This window comes from Sarcophilus harrisii, chromosome 2 (assembly GCF_902635505.1).
Source record: "Sarcophilus harrisii chromosome 2, mSarHar1.11, whole genome shotgun sequence".
NCBI classification, from domain to species: Eukaryota; Metazoa; Chordata; class Mammalia; order Dasyuromorphia; family Dasyuridae; genus Sarcophilus; species Sarcophilus harrisii.
This window is the reverse complement of record NC_045427.1, coordinates 282,859,997-282,880,811: the sequence shown is the minus strand read 5'-3', so window position 1 is coordinate 282,880,811 and position 20,815 is coordinate 282,859,997. Positions and strand designations below refer to the sequence as shown.

At 33.9% G+C, this 20,815-nt stretch overlaps 1 protein-coding gene across 11 annotated transcripts in view; it reads right to left on the bottom strand.

Annotated features, from left to right (window-relative positions):
• UNC79 (unc-79 homolog, NALCN channel complex subunit) overlaps positions 1-20,815 on the bottom strand; it is a 300,682-nt gene that overhangs the window by 141,185 nt on the left and 138,682 nt on the right. For all 11 annotated transcript variants that reach the window (XM_031952318.1, XM_031952320.1, XM_031952321.1 and 8 more), the window contains 4 exons: positions 15,982-16,123; positions 11,742-11,821; positions 11,502-11,650; positions 2,684-2,841 (listed from right to left, as the gene is read on the bottom strand). In XM_031952318.1, the coding sequence (XP_031808178.1) occupies positions 2,684-2,841; positions 11,502-11,650; positions 11,742-11,821; positions 15,982-16,123 (529 nt within the window). The remainder of the gene's footprint in view (positions 1-2,683; positions 2,842-11,501; positions 11,651-11,741; positions 11,822-15,981; positions 16,124-20,815) is intronic.

The window sequence follows — 20,815 nt, the reverse complement described above, 5'->3', positions numbered from 1 at the left end:
TTACCTGAGAGTTAAAAGAACTGGGTTTGAGTTGTACCTTGATCTTATACTTACTAGCTGTAAAATGGGTATTATATATACATTTCTAGCTACCTCACAGGGTAGATAAGAGGAAAGAACTTTGGAAACCTTTAAGTAATATATAAATGTGAATTATAGTTAGCTTCATAATTGTTTTATAGCTATCTTGTATATGTATCAAGTTTCCCTACTAAACTATACACTTCATGAAAGTAGAAGACATGCCTTAACAAAATGTTCTCCTCAAGCATCAATCACAGTGCTGAGCAGTATGTCCTAAATATTTGCCTAATTGAATTGAATTAATCGAGATGTGTTTAAAAGCAATTGCTCCTGCTTTTTTATTGTTGTTATTGTTTTCTTGGATTCTGAATATTCAAAATATTTTCCTAGAATCATATACTAATTTATTTAGTATATAGTAATCTACTTACTATTTCACTCTAATTTAAGTTGTTTATTATGCAAAAGGTCCCCCTACAATGCACTCCCAATCTCACAAGGTCAGAGATTGGGGGAAGACCAAGTCAAAATAAGTAGAACACAAGGGGTAATAAAATAAGAGCAAGGGTCTCAGGAAGTTTGAGGAGGAAATTATCCTATGGTGTCTGCAGATGACAAAGGTCAGATGAAGGAGGAAAGGTCCAGGATGTTTGATGGAGGAGTTGGCACTTGATTTGGGCTTTGAAGGGAGCAAGAAGCTGGAACACCATGAAATGGGACAAGGAGAGGAACATAGGGATCTACCCAAAATATAGATGAAAATATATTAGTAAATTTTGCTCAGAGCAAACTCTGAACCTATGCTTACACTGAACAACAAAATTTAATATGGCAAAGTTGACAGGTCAGCATACCTTTCCAACCTTACTGCATGTTGTTTTTCTTCCTGCACTCTACATTCCAGCCATACTGACCTCAAATACAATATTCCTCAAATACAATAGTCCATTTTGAAGTCCATTTTCATGCCTTTTCACGGCCTATCCCCTCCCCAGAATGCATGCCTCCTCTCCTCTGCCCTTGGAAACTCCAGCTTCCTTTAAGTCTCAGTTCAAGAGCCACCATCTAGAGGAAGAGTTTTCCTGATCTCTTCAATGGTTCATCTCTTCCTACCAAAATTATACTGTGTTTACTTTATACATATTCTGTATTATATGTATGTATGAATGTTGTTCCCCACCCACCAGAATATAAACTCATTGGATATTGAAACTATCGTCTTTGCCATTGTAGTCCTAGGATCTGGCAGACAGTAACAATAATAAATGTTTGTTGATTGGCTAATTATGGGAATTATATAGATGTATGAGATTCTGTTTCCTCAATGCAGAATGGAGTTAATAATACTGATATTTTAAGGCAGCAGTGAAGATAGTTCTTTGTAAACCTTAAAGAACTATAGAAATGTGAGCTATTACATGGATCCAACCAGCCCACATTTCTATGCTACTTTATGGCTACAAGACACTTTTTCATATATCTCATTTGATCCCCTATAACATTTAAATAATGTGATTCTTCTCAAATTCATCTCCCTTACTGGAATACCCTCCCTCCTTCCTATTGGCCTGCATAAATCCAATCTATCTTTCAAAAATCAGTTGAGATCATACCTCCACTAAAAAAAACTTTCTTAATTACACCAACTCCAATTCTCTCTCCTTCTGAATTCCCATAGCAATCCCTGTCTGCACAATTTCTCTAGTATTTTAATTTATCATTATATAATTATTTTATTCTTATTTATAGTTCTCACACTTAAGACTTGCTCAGTAGACTTAAAGTAAAAATCAAATGATTTAATAAGACAAAAGTGTTTTGTAACCTTCTCGAGCAATATTGACAAAAAGCTCCTTCGGATAATGGATTTACCTCATTTATCTATATAACCACAATGCTTTGAACAGTTCTTTAAAAAATTGTTACCATGATTTTGATCATTACATAAAATATTGTGAAGAACTCACTAAACCTAAGGCAGAAGACATGGGTTGATTACTTGATCCTGCTATTTACTTTTTTGTGTACTTTGGCCTACTCAATTTCTATAATTCTGTTACGATTTTTAGAAAACAGGGATACCTTAAAAGTGTGAGTTGTAAGGATAAAACGAGAAAATGTATGTAATGTTCATTTATCTTCACTTTTCTTTTTGCCATTATCACATTCTAGCTTGTATCATAATTAATTGTTTAAGCCCTAGGTCTAATCCCAACCTTACCTTTCCCTCTAAGACTGTTTATTGTTTATATTCCCTTTAATAAGTTCCTTGAGGGCAGAGACTTTCATCTTTCATCTTTGTATTTCATCTTTGTATCTAAAAGGATGTTTGACGACTATTTATTGAAGTACAATGAATTGAACAGAATCAAACTAAATCAATGTCAGAAAACCTGGCATTAGGTGCCTTACAATGAAATAATGAAAATAGAACATAGGAGTTCTACCTGCTATCAAGTCAGTGGAGCAATCAGATACATCAGTGAAAAAAAAAATGAAGATTCTTTGAAAATGAGGAAAAAAGAGGACCAATAATACATATAATGATTAGATTCTAATAATCTGTCTCACTGCTTGAAGTAGATGGCAGCAGCTAACTCACTTGTTCCTTTTGACGTCCTCTGCCCCCAGGATAAACCTCAAGTTAGTAGAAAAGTACCTGCTTCAAACCTCATTTTCCAGTCTTTACTATTGAAGTTGCCATTTATGATTGTCCAGAAGATATCAGCACCATGAGGAAGTGACAAAGCATGAAGAAGGAGAGGAACTGCTAGTGAAGACAGCTGGGAGAATTCAGACTTGATGACTCTCCATAAGCTAGAAGACCAAAGGAAAACATACTCTGGTTACCAAAAAATTTCTCATAGCTAACATGTATATAGTGTTTTAAAGTTTGCAATGCATTCCATGTATGATCCTTAGAATAACCTTATGAAATAACAGTTTGTACGTAATTCCTCTTTATACTTCTCTTTCTTGTATAATCATCATTAATATTTTCTTCCCAAATCCACAATTAGATTGTAAACTTCTTGAGAAGAGGTTCTTTTTAATCTCTCCCCTCTGATGAGCAAAGAACTTTAAACATAGTAGATAATTAGAAAATGTTTGTTAAGTGAATGAAGACTGAACTTCAAAAAACTGCCATTATTTATAATAAAAGTGACTTGTACTTAATGTGGAATTGTTAAAGTTACACTTATATATTCAGCCTGTTCTTCTACTTCTCCTTTTATGACCACCATGTTCTAGTCAACCAAATACATTCCTGGTCTTCCTATTTCCCTGACTTTGCTCATGTTTTCTCCTGCTATCCAGAATGTTCTGCCCTAACTTGTTAATTTCCTACCCATCCCTCAAAGCCCACCTAAAATACCACTTCCCCCATGAAACCTTCTCATATCTGCAGGTCCTTCCTGTTATTCCTTGTAACTTCTTGTTTTAAACAAGGAAAAAAGCACATTATAGAGTATATAGCAATGATGATAATAATCTTCATTCTTTCCCTTCTCTAGATTAATCTTTATTCTAGTCAAATTTCACATTCCATTATATATTTTGTACTCCAATAACATTTGACTACTACCCCCATTTACAACAGTGATGAGCACTAGATTTAGAGTCAGAAGAGGTAGGATCAAATACTAGTTCTACCTATATGTCCATGTGAAAAGCAGATAATCCCTCTGAGTCTTAAATTCCTCATCTCTGAAGTGAGAGAATTAGTTTAAAGGTTCCATCTAGTTCTAAGTCGTATGTACCCTGTAAAGCATCTCAAGCTTTTTGACTTCTGCATGTTTGTGCATAGTATTCTCTAAAACCAGTTTTCCCTTGGTCTCCAACTGCTGACATTCAGCCCATCTTTTAAGATATAGTTCCAGTAGATGAAAAGTGAATGACCATTTGTTGAAAATGTTGTAGAGTCATTCTTAATTAATGAGATTAATATCAATCTGATGTAAAGATTGGTACAGTCTTATTAGACTCAAGATGTATTTGTGTCTGTAAAGAAAATTCCCCTTACAACATTTTTCACTAAGAAACACAATCTTGAGTCTTTGTCCCTTTGGAAATAAAGTGATCCATAGCTTTGAATTCTCTACATACAATAATGAATATAGACTGTTTTATGCTCAGATTAACTTCATGGCATAACTCTTTAATTAGCTGAAAAGAATATACAATAAAGTTATTAACTGATTCAAAATTAGCCCAGTTCAGAATGCTGGTTTTGGTTGGATTTGGATTCTGTGATCTTATGAACCATAAAGTCTCAAAGGCTCTTTCCAGCTCCTAGATTATGTGATTCAAATGTTATATACTCCATGAAGTCTTCCCTGACTCCCTCCAACCACCAGATCTTATTATTCTCTTAATAGAATCACAGGATTTGAAGTTTGGAAGGAACTTTGGAAAGAACCTGCCAACTAAATGGTCCACAATCCTTACATGAAAAGAATCCTTCACCTAAACACATAGTACTCTATACTTTTCTTATGTAGTTAGAACATTCTAATCTGTAACATATTTATGTATCCATGTCTTACAATTCCTATTAAACTGTAAACTCTTTGAGAAGGTTTGTGTTTAATTTATTTCTCCATTACAACACAAAGCAAAATGTATTACATAGAAGATCACAGATTAAGAGTTGGAAGTTACTAAGTCCAATTTCTGAATTTACAGCAAAAAAAGTCCAAGTCCAGAGAATTGATGTCATTCACCCAAGGCAGTGAGTGACATAACTGGAATTCAGTTCTAGCTCCTCTGACCCCAAACCCACCACTCACTAGAGACATTTAATAAATGTTTTCTGAATTAATTTTAAAAGACAACATTTTAAAATAGAAAACTAGGTTAATTTATGGAGGACAATTCCAACAATCTAATAATAATGATTACATCATGCTGTAAAAGTTGACACAAACATCCATAAAGTTAGCAGTGCATGTATATTATCCCCATTTTACAAAAGAGAAAACCAACTCAAAAGGTTAAATGACTGGCCCAAGATGCCATTTCTATTATGTGCCTAAGTTGGAACTTGAACTCAAAGCTTTCCAGCCCCAAGACAGTGCTCATATTTGACTTCTCCACTGTAATGTTGCAGTTGGAATGCTGGGCCATTAGTTCACATTGCTTGTCTGATGACCAAATTCTGCTACTCAGCACTTCTTACTTCTTCTGTGCTTACTCAGTTCTTTCTATTCAGACTAGCTTTTCTGCTACTCCTTAGTTTTCTTTTCTCCTGTGATTAATACAGAACTTCTATTCTTTTGTGAATAAACTTCCCTGCATCATTCCTACATGCACTCTTTACACCAGTACTTCTACTGACCCACCTTGACTGAAACTTTATACTTCCAGAGACTAGTACTCCCTCTGACCCAATCCATTGAGCCAGAATGCATATTCCTTATTCTCCAGTGCCACCTCCAAGCTACTATTAAGCCATAATAACTAAAAAAAAAAAAAAAAACTTCTCTTTTCTGAGATCCACACTATCTTGATATACTACCTCTTCCCACATTACAATAAAACTTATCCAAAACTTGAAGGGGAATTATCTTGGGAAGTTAGAAGTTGTAAATTTAGTAAAGCTCTTTATAATAGGTATCTATTTATTTGCATGCTATCTCCTCCATTAGTGTATAAGATCCTTCAGGTCAAAAATTGTTTTTGTGGTTTTGAACTACTTTGAATACTCAGAGCACAACAAAAGAACACTCAATACAACTGGCATTTAGTAAGAGTTGATTAAGTGCTTGTCATTTAATTGATCTAGGACAATTTGCTCTTACCTCTTTTATGCTATTTATACTACAGTCTATTGTAATTATTTGTGAAATTATCTTTTCTAACAGGGATTTAGTGGAAAGAACAGTAGATTTCAGGTCAGAAGACCTAGATTCCAGTCTCCTGGCTCATATGCTTACTAAGTATGTAATTCTAACCAGAGCTCTGGCAGCTTTTTCATCTTTGAAATTAGGAGAATAATACCTGTAATACTTCACAGGGCTTTTTCAGTTTTTAATAATGTGAGCCATTATTTTCATCTCATCTTTATATCTTCTAGAGCACCTAAATCAAAGTACTATACATAAAGCAGCAAGATGGCACAGTGAATAGAATGCTAGACTGGGACTTAGAAAAAAAATGAATTAAAATCCTATCTCAGACTCTTACTAGGCATATGACTTTGGGAAAGTCACTCAATCTCTCTCAGATTCAGTTTCCTCATCTGTAAAATAGGAATAACAGCAACTACCTTAAATGGTTGCTGTAAAGATTAAATTAGATAACAAATGGGAAGTGCTTTGCAAGCTTTAATGTATTACATAAATGCTAGTTATTATTATTAGTGTTGTTGTTTTGCAAGCCTTAATGTACTATATAATTGCTAGTTATTATTGTTATTATGAGGTTTTTATAAACACACTTTCTCAGTGACCTTTTTTGGCCAAGAAAAGTACTCAGCAGTATTTCAGAACAAAATGAATGAGTAACACTTCTTTCTTTGCTCTCAAAGAATTCTCTGGCTCCATTCTCTGTTGAAAAAAAAAAAGTATATTGATAACTACCAATATTTTTCATAGTGCATATTTGATTCTTTTTTCCTAACCTCATTTTTATTGGTTCATTAAAGATAATACTTCCTCTGCTTTATATTGCAGGGAGATGGTGAAGATTGTTTCAAAGTTCCTTAGAAAGAAGTGTTTGTATATTGAGAGTATTGTTTTTAACATCATCAAAAAGCCTTGACAATGAAAAAATTGTTATTGTTCAGTCATGTATGACTCTTTGTGTCCCCATCTGGAGTTTTCTTGGCAAAGATACTGTAGTGGTTTCCCATTTTCTTCTTTAGCTTATTTTACAGATGAGGAAACTGAGGCAAACAGAGTTAAATGAATTGCCCAACACCACATAGTTAGGAGGTGTCTGAGGCTAGATTGAAACTTGGGTCTTCCTGACTCCAGGCCTGGCACTCTACCGTACCACCTAGCTGCTCCCCAAAATAAAAACAAAAACAAAACCTAAAAGATAAAGTACTTTCCAATCTCCCTGCCTTTTTATGCTATTTCCCTTTTATACAATGCCCTCCCTTTCCTTTCATCTGTTGAAATATCATACACATCCTTCATGGTCTAGCTCAAATTTTCCCTCTTCTGAGAAGGCTTTCCTATACCCTGATGAATTTTGATCCCTGAAATAGGCTTTCATTTTATACAAGAGAAAGGGCAAGTGCTTTGTGTCCATCAGCAAATAACACTTATTGTTAATGGTTTAAGTTTACAAAAAACTTAACATGACAAAATTCACATGTACTCGTAAGATTTTTAGAGCTGGAACAGACCTTAGGGATCTTTTAGTTCAGCCCTCTCATTTTATAGATGAGGAAACTGAGGCCCACATCATAGGGAGTAAGTAGTAGAGTGAAGCTTCAAACCCAGGTCCTCTGCCTCCAACTCCAATGTTCTTCCCACTGCACCACATCACCTCTAAGCCATGTCCACCATGGAGTCTCAAGCAGCAGAAGGTAGCTGTCAAAGGCAGAGAGACAGAGAGGGCACCAGCATACAGGCAATAATCACGTAGGCCACACAGCTGAGGTGCCGTCTCACCAGCTGCTATCCCAGCTGGGAGTCATTAACAATTAGCTGTTAAAGTCCACATCAAGGATGTCTCTGACACTTGTAATCTGATTGTTAGTTGCTTGTCTCACCCTGACTGAGCAAATAAGGTACTTTGTGAGTATATAAATGAAAAACTGGAGGAAGATATGGCCTTGAGAATTCACTCTTCAATGAATAAAAATCTTGTCCATTTATCTTCATCAATAAATTCATGAGCTTCTTTCTATGTACACATAATTTAAAATGGTCCAAGAAGGCATAGCTTATTTGTACATTCCAAGGCACTATGATATACTATCATAGAAACACATAATCTGAGTTGAAAAGAAGCTCAGAGCACCATCTAATTCAATCAATGCCTTCTACAACCAATAAGTCATCACCTGAAACTGCTTTAAAGACCGTCCAATGAAGGAGGTCTGCTTCCTCCTGAAACAGTCCATTCCCCTTTTGGCAAGTTTTTCTTTACTTCAAACCACATTCTACTTTTCCACAACTTACACACATTGCTTCTAATTTTTTAAGGGCCAAAAAGGATAAGTGGAATACGACAGTCTTTTTTGAAGTCAGGTATCACAAAAGCAAAAAGTTTTCTCCTTGCTAAGTTACATATTCCTAGTTCGTCCAATTAATAGTTAAAATAGACCTTTCATTACCCTCTTCTGGGCACTTTCCAGTTTACAAAAAAAATAGATGCCCAAAATTCATCAGACCTTTGAGTTGAGCTGAAAGGGACCCCAGAAGCCAATGAATTCAATCTCTTCATTTTACAAATGAGGAAACTGAGGCTCAGAACGGAGTTAAGTGACTAGCCTATAACTGCACAGCTAGCACATACCTGAGACAAGATTTGAAAACAGTTTTCTAACCCCAACTTCAACACTCTATTCAATGAAGTACATAATTCCCTAGGAGTTGTCTATCCAAGGTAAAATACACAAAAAATATAACCTTTGTTGGCCTTATTATAGTGCCTCTCTTAATGTTATACAAGTTTGTATTAATTTCTTTTGGTTATTCTATCACAATGTATATTTATTTATTTTTATTGAGCTTACAGTCTACGCAAACCAAAAAAAAATATTTCAGATGAATTACTAGATACATCTCCCCTATTTTATTTTTGTGAAGTTAATCTTTGAGCTCATGTTTAAGATTTTATATTTCTTCATGTTAAATTTCAAATTAATTCAAATTTGAATTAAATTAGCCCAACATTCTAGCTTGCTGAGACAATTTTCTAGCTGGAATCTGTCATCCAATGTTAAGCTTTCCTCCTAGCTTTTGTGTCAACTTTAAATTTATAAGTATGCCATCTTTGTCTTTATCCAAGCCATAAATAGAAATATTAAATGTCCAAGGGCAGTCCACTATTGATTTCCTTTAATTATTCTTTAGGCATTCAATTGGTTTCTTACAAATCATTTATTCCACATTTTTTCATCTTATGCACGAGAATGGCACTCACTGTATAAAAGTTTTCAAATTCTATTCCCTTTCATTTTTGAAAAATAGTACAGTATTTGCCATTCTACACTCCTTTCTGTGTAATTTCATTTAATGCCTTTTTAAAGGACCCTCTGGTAAACTAGTAAAAATAAATACATCAGTGAAGTTCTACAATCTTTTTTTAGTAGATGCAGACCCATATCTTGAATCTAACATGGTTTTTAGGGGATCCTGAGTGGTAACGGAAAGCCTACAGGTGCAACACAGCTAAAAGCAACCAAAAAATTATTTTTGTTATCCTCAGCATTCCTTGACCAATTCAAGACTTTATTATGCCTGGCTTTAGACAACAGCATGCTTGTTATGTTCAATTTTTAGTTATCTGCTCTTACTTCCATCTTTTGTATGTAATTTTAAAAAGTAAGTTGCTCAATTAATTCCCTACACATTAATGTTGGACTCTTTAGAAAATATCCATTTTGCATTCTCATTGGAATTATTTCTTTTCATATCTTCAGAATAACATTCTTGGGATTTTTTCCAAATCTGCTGTAGAAATGTAGAATCTATCACATCCCACCAATCTTTTCTTTGAACACTTTTAAGTCTCTACTCCTAGAATGTAGGATACATGATAGACTAAGCTAGTCTTTCCTTTTTCATAAATTCTAAACTTCCTGCCCAACGTCCCATCATTTCCACTTCAGCTTTCTGCTTATTGATCAGAATCAAGCCCAAGTTGATTATTCTATTTTTATAGGATAAAATTATCATTAGAGGAAACCAAAAATCTATTAGCTGCTCTACTTTTGGGTAAGAGACAGAGTCCAAGCATATGTCTGGATAATTTAATTCTCTTATCACTATTATGTTATGCCTCTATTACCAAATTTATGATCTTTCCCAAACTCATCATTTATTTCCTTTTTTCTGTCCAGGTGGTTGTAGTACAGATCATTTTAATATCATTCTAAATTCGGATGTCCAACCATACCTACACCCCTTTTATGCTTAGAATTCTTCACATAAATTTATCTTCTTATAGTCTTACAAAGTACTACTCTGTTGCCTATGCCCTTTTATCAATCCTATTCATTTTGAATAAAATGTATCCTTCCAAAGTCATATTATATTCATGTATCTTATCTGGGTAAATCTAATTCATACCTACCTCCGAGGTCAAATTTGTCTCCTCTCTAGTTCATCATGCTTAGTACTTACACCTTATACATTTACGTGTGTGTGCACGCGCGCATGTGTATGTACTCCTAAGTGGTTTCTTATTAGCATCTTTCTTGGATTTTTTTTTCTCCTATTTCTAGTTTTTTCTATACTGTAGCTACTCTCTATAGTATCTATTTTTACTTACATAAGTAATTTTCTTCCTTACCTTTTCAATCAAAAGCCCTTTTGTCTAATCTGCAAAATTTCAAACAAATACACTTTAATAGCCTTCTTTGATGTAATCTCTCTCTGGCTAGGAAACCATTAAATCTGTATTTGGAGTCACTTTCCAGAAATCTTAAACAAAATATTTGTGCAATGGCAAATAGCAAGAAGGAATTTAGGAATTTGCCTAAACTAAACAGATTCCCAAAATGTATGACCTCTGAAAGATGACACATTCATAAAATAATAAACTGACAAAACAAGAAGGTATCTTAGAGCTTATCTATAATTCAATTTATTATTTTTTATGTAAGGAAAATTAAGTTTAAGAAGACCAAGTAACTTGTCTAAAAAAAGACATAATCATAACAATTTATATTTCCTTCCTACTTATAAAGTGTTTTCTTCAACTCTAATAAGAACTTAGAGCAAGTATTCCTATTCTCATATTTCATATGAACAAATGAAGGTTCATACAGATTTCATGACTTTCTCATGATCAGATCTCTAAAAAATATTATAGTCAGTGTTCAAACCCAAGTGTCTTTTCTCAAAATCTAATACTTTTTCCCATCAAACCATGCTTTTTACTGTATGTTTTGCCTTCAGAAAGTAATTTGCTTCTACTCCATATATATTTTGTTTACTTTTTATATACATATAATTTTCCTCAAGTAGAATGTAAATTCATTAAAAGCAGGGTTTATTTGGTTTTTTGTTCTTTGTATATTCAGCATATACTTGGTGCATATATGCTTTAAAAAGATTTAATTGTATTTATGTATTTCCATGGAATTTAATTAATTTGCAATAACATTCCTTCCCATGACACTAAGAATTAATGTCAAGAAGAAAAATAAGGAAGCATACACTTGTCATTAATCCTTCCTTGACTGAGAAATAAGGATCAAAAAATCACATTCAAATAAATCATATTCATAACTTACTTGGGGGTCAAAATCTAAAATGCAAAGATTTAAAATAATCTTCAGATGAAAGACATACCTTGCAATTAGCATATGATCCTGAATGTAGGCTAAAAACTGTGGATAATCCTTCCTTGCAATGTACAAACACTCTCCGTGAAGACAGAGAATCTTCAGACAATTGAGCATGTTAAAAAGAATGTCAGGCTCTTCAAACTTTGCCATTTCCTGTTCAAATAACCACATATTTATTGCTTTGTTCAGATACTGAAATTTATGATAAACATACACATATAATCCAACATTATAAAAAGCATACCTGGAAAATGGTATATATTAGCCTTAGAGTTACTGGAAGTTGCTGGTAACAAAATTTTCTTTCAGTGTCATTCTTTATTGCTGTCAAGAAATAATTATACAAAGCATTAATGTAATTCCTCCTTGAATTTACAAGGAGATGATCCAGTAAGAATGATCCAAAAGATGATTCAGTAAACTGATATTCCACAGACTGTAAATTATTTAAAATGAGAAGTCAATCTGGAGATCATCTACTCTAATGTCTTCATTTTCTAATGAGGAAGAAATAGAGTAAATTGATTTATTAAGTGCCCACTGTGTACAAGACTGAAATATAAAGTTAACATGACAGTGTTTCCACCCTCAAAAAGCTTAATATCTTGTAGGGATACATACACAAAAATACAAGTAAAACAGGGTAATTGTAGAGAAAGAGTACAAAGTACTAGGACATCAAATACAGAATTAGAATTCCTATCTCTAAGGGAGAGTAGAGGAGAAGTGGTATTAAAACATAAACATAATTTATTAGATTCTACTTAACATAAATTTATAAAAATGGGAAGAAATAAATGTAAAATGCTCAGAAGCACTTTAGACCTGAAATACTACCTTCTTGAAGTATTTCTTCAGTCTTTTTTTTTTTCAAAAAAGTGCTCTAGTGACAAGAGTACTGAATTCAGAACATTAGTTCAAACCCCAGGTCTGCTACTCACTAGGTACAAGTATATACAAAACATATATATACACTAGGTACAAGTATATACGAAACATATATATATATATATGTGTGTGTGTGTGTGTGTGTGTATAACAGATGGAGTAGATTTGATACCAATATGATTCCAATATCTGAGAAGATAAAAGTTTTTGGAGTATATTGTATTGTGGAGTATATTGTGGAGTATAAAAGTTTTTGGAGTATATTTCTCCTTAGTCTCTCCTTCATTTTTCTCCCCTCTCCTTGCCCCGACCAGATTATAAGATTTTCAGATCTAGATTTATATTACATCTATCTTGTATTCCTAGAACTAATCCCATGGCTTTGAACACAGTAAGTACTACATAAGCTTTTGTTGAACTGATTTGTTCAAAGACCAATAGGAAAAGCGAAGGAGGCAGTGATAGCATCTATACCATGAATGATAACCATTAGGTGCATTGCTTGTAAACAGGAATGTGAGATAATCTTAGGTTGTCTCACAAAAGCAGATATTATGATGAATATAATTAATAATAAGTATGAATAAGAATATTTTTCATGTACTAAGAAGTTCATTCTGCTTTTATTCTTTCTTCTATCCAATCTGCCATTACATATAAACAAAACTATAGCTAGTGATTACAAATCAGAAGACAGAGGAATTCTCTCCCTGACATTATTGCACAAAGGTCAAAGTATGATTCTTCTTGAATTAAGTAATCTGAAAAAATGCACACAGAGGCCTAAGAAGAATGGCAAGATAAGTGGAAAAGTACTAAGTACTCCCTCTAATAGTGTAGTCCAGAGATTCTTACCCTTTTTTGTTATGGCTCATTTGGCAGCCTAATGAAGTCTATGTAACTCTTCTCAGAATAATGTTTTTAAAAGAATAAAATATAGGATTATATTTAAATACAATTATCAAAATCTATTTTAAGATCATGAACCCAAGTTAAGTCTAGGTGTTAAACCCCTAAACAACCAAGTACTACTGACTGGGTAAAAGGTATGAACCCTGAACTCCAGGGGAGAAAAGACACAAATTGTGATAAATAATAAGGAACCAACATGGAATTAAGGAGAAAGGACTATTTATAAGTAGAAGAAGACATGTTTACTCTACACAAATGATATCTTCTGTGTGAGGACTGGAAATATGACATTCATACAAAAGATAACAACAGAAAATAAAAGTGTTTTGGCATAGAAGTATTTTGTGGTGGTGAACATATTCAAAAAAGATAGAACCTTCAAAGGTCTTTGCCTACAGGATGTTAGAGCTGGTCCAAACAAAGGAATAAGTGCCATCTTCTGAGACTTGAGAACTACAGGGAGAGAAGTGGTGGAAAAGAACTGCAAAGCCATGGAGTATAGAAAAAGCATGCTGCTGAGGGCTGCAAGAAGCAAAACTATGGAGCAACGCAGAACCATAGAATGGACTACTCAATAGAGTCATGAATGGCAACTTCAACAAAAGCAGCCAAAGAAATCATGGAGGGAAGGATCATATTTTAAAAGCAACTCAAGGACATCTGCAGGTCTCTCTTTTGTTCCCTTCCTTTCACTTATATCATTTCTCACCTGTCTATTACAACACCTTGCTAATTTGGTCTCTCTGCTTCATCTTCTGCACAGATGGCAAATTTATATTCCTAAAGCACAAGATTAGGTAAATCTTTTACCCAAGAAAGTTCTGTAACAACTCCTTATTTTCTCTAAGATAAAATAAAAACTCTTCTGTTTGACATTTAAAGTTTTTGACATTAAAGATCTTAAAATCAGGATCCCACCTATCTCTTCCATCTGATTTCATATTTCTCCTAATCCTATACTTTATATTCCACTCAAATTGGCCCATATGCTCTCCCTTTATGCGACATTCCCTCTCTTCTATATCTTGTACCTTTGCACAGTTTATCCTCCCCCATGGCTCCCTACTCTACCTCTTAAGAAATCCCATCTGCCTTCAAGGCCCAGCTTATGTGATATATGCTCCATGAGGTATTTCCTAACTCTCACAGTTGTTAGTATTCTCCTCCATTCCCTAAATTAGAGTGTGTGTATGTAGTATTCATTTTTATGTGTATATGTTGATCCTGACACCCCCTACTATAATAAGCTATATAATATAATAATAATAAATAATATTATTATTATTTAATTTTCTACCTCTAGTGCTTAGAATAGTGCCTGGCACATAGTGGGTGCTAAATAAGTGCATTTTTTTCCTTTTTTAAAGTAAGCATTTAATTGATGCCTTTTAGTTCAGTATTATACTCATTTTCAGATCTACCTATTAGGCTATGTTGTTTCCTGACTGCTTTTTTGTTATCTATTTTAGTTTTTATTTAATAAATGCATTTTGAATAAACAAATTATTGTCATTGTTGGAGACCTTTTAATAAATGATATAAAATGAAAGAGGTTCCACAAGATGATAAAAAGGTAAATTTTGTCATGATTTTCAAAATAAGGAAGATAAATGTCTATAAAATATAGGCCCATGAGCTTGATTTGAACTCAGGTCCTCCTGACTCCAGGGCTAGTGCTTTATCCACTTCACCATCTAATTGCCCCTCACCAATTCATTGTAAATATTATCTCGACCATCTCTAACCCTATTAGAATTTAAGCTCCTTAAAGGAAGAGATTATCTCATTTTTGTCTTGGTATCCCTAGTATCTAATACAATGCCTGGCACACAGTGGGTACTAAATTATCTTTTCGTTCATACATTATTAGACATTGATAAAGTAAAACATATCTAGAGAAGGGTATTAAAAATATGAGAAAGTATATAAGTATCCATTAAAGAAACAGAAGTATCAATGAATATATACATATATATATATATATATATATGTGTGTGTGTGTACGTATATATATATTAAAAAAATATTTAACCTGGAATAAGACCTAAATGAGATGCCAGCATTTGAAAGAGTATGACTGATATATGAGTATTTAGTGTTGTAATGTTCTCTGGGCAGTACTTAGTACTGTTCCCAAGTAGAAGAAAGTAATTTTCCAGTAGGTGCTGAATTTTAGATGAAAAAGTATTTTACTGCTGGCTCTTTTTGCATTTTTGTTCTTGTGATCATCCTAAAACTCTGCTTCATCACCCAATTGAAAATCTAGGAGTACCAGTGTGAAATGAACTACCCTCTTGTCACTGTCCCTTATTCAGTGTGTTCTTTCTGACCACTAATTTTTCAACTTTGAAATACATACATTCAAATAGGAGCTTTTCCCATTTCTTATCTAATTCCACCACAATCTCCAATATCACCACCTCCACCCCATCCTCGCCAAAATCTTGGTTTATTGAACATAGTATTTGAGACTTGCTCCTTTCCCCAGGTTTTTTCTTCCTGGCACTATTTATTGTCCCCTAATCAATAGTACATATATAAGTCCCATCCCCACTCTTCAATCTTTAGACTATGTGGGAAAAAATTTACTCTTAAATGTTGTGCTCATTCAAAAAGCCCAAAGTTTTGCATACGCTTCCTCTTAAAGCTTAGGTTGATTCTAATTTCATATTAGGTTGACCTACCAATGTTTTCAGGGAGTTCAGTGTGATTTCCTGGATTCTCTCCATGTTTTGCAACAGGGTTTTCATCCTCTTCTCCTTCAGTGCCTATTATAAACTCAGGCCGGGAATAGAGAAGACTGTCCTCAAGGTTGTCTGTGGGCTCCTAAAATAATAGAACAAGAATCTTGATGAGTTTCAGAACACAAAAGCCTTCATGAAAATTCAGGCAATATGAATAATAGCCAATGGAGCCAATTATGGAGTCCCAAGCCTTCTTAGAAAGGTTTTTCCTTTATGTGGAAATAAATATTAGAAATAGTAAAACTTTCATCAAGTTGGTGGAATTTATGAAATTTTAAAAACTATTTTCCTGACATAGGTACTTTAGTCTTAATTTTTAATGTCATTCTACATAGATGTATACCATAATTATTATTAATATCATGGAAGGACTGGACTTTAAATTCCAAGTCTAAATTCCAAGCTTTGTAACCTTAGTCGGCACTCTACTCCACTCTTTTTCAGTTTCTTCATCTGTTAAATGAAGATAGGATTTGTATTATTTACTTCATAGAGTTATGTCTGACACATAATAAATGCTTCATCTATCCATAATAATAACATTTCTATAGTGCCTTAAGTTTTATGAATATACTTTCTTTAAAAAAAAAAACCTTAAGACATTTTAGTCATTTTTCAGTTGTATTTGAATCTTAATGACCCCAATTAGAGTTTTTTTGGGCACAGACACTGGAGTGATTTGCCATTTCCTTCTCCAGATCATCTTACAAATAAGGAAACCAAGGAAAACAGGATTAAATAATTTTCCTAGGATCACACAGGTAGTAAGTCTCTAATGCCAGATTTGAACTCAGCAAGATGAATCTTCCTGACTCCAGACCCAGCACTCTATTCATTGTACAACTTAGCTGCCTTTTCTAAAAAGGCCTAAATATAGGACCCTCATTTTACAGAAAAGTACATTCAGGCTCACAGGTAAGATGACTTGCCCAAGGCCACACTGTTGAGAGGCATAATCAAGATACAAATGTGAGTCCTCTGACCAAGATTATTTCAAAAATTAATGTATTGATGTTTTCCTTTACACTGCTGTCATTAACCCTGTCCAAGAAAACTCTCCCTTTTAAGAAAGAGGTTAAGCAGAACAATTGATTTACTGACCATGTAGGGAATTTTAATGTATTTAGAGTTTTCTTCCTTGATTACTGTGGATATTTTGGTAATGTGTTTTCTTGTTTCTGCTTATTTTGTTCTATATCAGTTCACATAATTCTCACAAAGTTTCTCTTTATTATTCACATTTCTCATTTCTTACAGTACAAATATATCCCATTACATTTGAATAGTATGATTTGTTCGAACAGGCCCTAATTGATGGGTAACCAATGTTTCTATTTTTTGCCACCACCAGTGCTCTTTCTGTATAATCATGCTATCTCCCAAATATAAGTCAGAATATATCCTGAGTAAAACAATGGGAAGCCAAAAAATATTAAGTAGGAGTTTACAAAAACTGGATTTCTATTAGTCTAGTCTTAGGAGACATTAGTAGGTTACCAACATGATTTGGTACTAGGCGGGATCTCCACTGAAACATTTCAACCCAGCCTCCTTTCATTCCATCATCATAGCTTGATTCTCCTAAGTCTTAAATTTTTTCCATTAAGAGTCCTTTTTAAAAATTTAAATGACCACAGAAAGGATGTCCATAATCTAAAACTTTCATTACTAATGAATACCTTACCAAGGATTATCAACTGATAAGCAACTGAGAAGATGAATGAAACAAAATATTACAGTCGTGATATAACCCAGAATAGGATTTGTTAATATAGGAAATGAACTATCTTCAAATACAAACTTCTTAATTTAGCTGGAAATCCGTCCTGTTTGGAGCTTACTCATTAACCAATCATGTCAGTCAGTCAATTGTTAAAGGTTTTATACACTTTGAAATAAAAAAGAATATCCCTGAAGCCAAATAATAATGATGATGTTGATGATGATGATGATGATGATGATGACGACGACGATAGTGATGATGATCTCTCTATTGTTGGAAGACCCTGGCAGCTGGTCAAGCATTGTCCTAGATTTGGAATCAGAAGACCTAGATTCAAGTCTTGGTTATACTAATTAATGGCCAATTTATAACTTCACTAAGTCTCAGTTTCTAATATATAAAATGGAATATAGTTATCCCTTGCAGAATTTGACTTTCCTCATCATAGTTTTGATATATTGAAAGATAACATAAGAAATTAAATGGGAATTTAGGGAGTGGTGATTTCAGAAGCCACAAATGACACACAAAGGCTAGCAGAAGATACAGAAGATTAAAAATTCATAAATTCATAAAACAAATATATAGTATTGTATAGCATCAACATATTTTATCTCTTAGTACCCATATGATGATGTTCTATTTCCATGACCAAGAATTTTGAAATTCCTCTTTTTAACCATAACCTTCTCTTTCCATCTTCCCTTGAACTTGAATATTCTGAAAATTACTTTTTTTCATAATGATCCCTAGTCCTTCTATCCTTCAATGTTCTTCTTAGCCATCACCCTTATGACAGCTTTCCTTTCTTTCCTTCCCAATCTAGTCTTGCTGGCTGAACAATTCAACTACATATCAGATCTTTATGTTATTGCCACTTAAATGTCACCAAACTCTAGCCTTCACTATCTTTTTTCACCACTTTTTCTTATATGCTACTCAACTGTAAAAGGCACATCCCTACAATGCCTAGATCCACTGTAAATTTATGATATCCAATTTCAAGAGGGCCTCTCCTGCTATATAACATATTTCCATAATTTGTCATGATATGAAAGAAAAATCAGAATAAAAGGGAAAACCTCAAGAAGAAAAAAACAAACAAAAAAGGTGAAATTACGTCAATCCTCATTCAGTCTTCATTGTTCTCTCTCTGGATGTGGATGGAATTTTCCCTCTCAAGTCTATTGGAATTGTTTGGATCGCTGCATTGCTGAGAAGAGCTAAGCATATCATAGTTAATCTACCCACAATGTTTGCTGTTACTGTGTATAATGTTCTTCTGGCTCTGCTTACTTTACTCAATATCAGTTCTTGTCTTTCCAGATTTTTCTGAAATCTGCCTGTTCATCATTTCTTATAGCACAATAGTATTCCATCACAGTCATATACCACAACTTATTCCCCAATCGATGAGTAGACCCTCAATTTCCAATTCTTTGCCACCAAAAAACGGGCTTCTACAAATATTTGTCTACATGGGTCCTTTTCCTTTTAAAAAAATCTCTATGAGAGACAGATCCAATAATGATACTTTAGATCAAAGAGTATTCACAGTTTTATAGTCCTTTGGGCTAAGTTCCAAATTGCTCTTCAAACAATCTGGAATTATGCCCAAAAAGTTATCAAACTGTATTCCCTTTGACCCAGCAGTGCTACTACTGGGCTTATACCCCAAGGAGATACTAAAGAAGGGAAAGGGACCTGTATGTGCCAAAATGTTTATGGCAGCCCTGTTTGTAGTGGCTAGAAACTGGAAAATGAATGGATGCCCATCAATTGGAGAATGGTTGGGTAAATTGTGGTATATGAATGTTATGGAATATTATTGTTCTGTAAGAAATGACCAACAGGATGAATACAGAGAGGCTTGGAGAGACCTACATGAACTTATGCTAAGTGAAATGAGCAGAACCAAGAGATCATTATATATGTCAACAACGATACTGTATGAAGATGTATTCTGATGGAAGTGGATTTCTTTGACAAAGAGACCTAATTCAGTTTCAATTGATCAATGATGGACAGAAGCAGCTACACCCAAAGAAAGAACACTGGGAGATGAATGTAAACTGTTTGCATTTTTGTTTTTCTTCCCGGGTTATTTTTACCTTCTGAATCCAATTCTCCCTGTGCAATAAGAAAACTGTTTGGTTCTGCACACATATATTGTATTTAGGATATACTGCGACGTATTCAACATATATAGGACTGCTTGCCATCTAGGAAAAGGGGTAGAGGGAGGGAGGGAAAAATCAGAACAGAAGTGAGTGCAAGGGATAATGTTGTAAAAAAAATTACCCTGGCATGGGTTCTGTCAATAAAAAGTTATTATAATAATAAAAAAAATTGCTCTCCAAAATGACTGGATCAGTTCACGACTTTGGCAGTGTATTTCTAAGTTTTACTCCAGGTTTGCTCTTTTCACTAGACATACTTGATTTTAATTATATTAAAGGCCTGTTTTTTCCCTGTAGAGTAATACTTAATTTTACATGGTAAATTATAATTCTTGGTCTTTATCTTTTACCTTTTGGGAATATTGTATTGCAAGATTCTTTTCTTCATAAGTGTTGCTACTAAATCTTGTATGATTCTGACTGGGTTCCTTCGTCCTTGAACTCTTTATTTCTGAAGACTTTTTCTTTGACTCGGAAGCTCTGGATTTTGGTTGTGGCATTGCTGGGTCACTTTAGTCTTTATTTCAAAAGCGTATTCTTTTTATTCATTTTGTCAACTAGTTCTAACACATCTATTATGATCTTCTTATATTAACTCTTGAAATATGGTAACCAGAAATGGAGTTGATGATAGTTTTGAGGGTTTGGATCTAATACAAATTAAAACAACTCCAGGATACCACCTCCACCTCTCAGATTACTTGCTGTCTTGGGGAAGGGGTGCTAAGGAAGGGAGAGAGAAAACTATCAAATTGGTTAATATGATAGAAAAGGAAAGTTATAAATGTTGGAAGGGATGTGGCAAAATAGGACACTAATGAATTATTGATAGAGTTGTGAACTTATCTAACTAACCATTCTGGAGAACAAT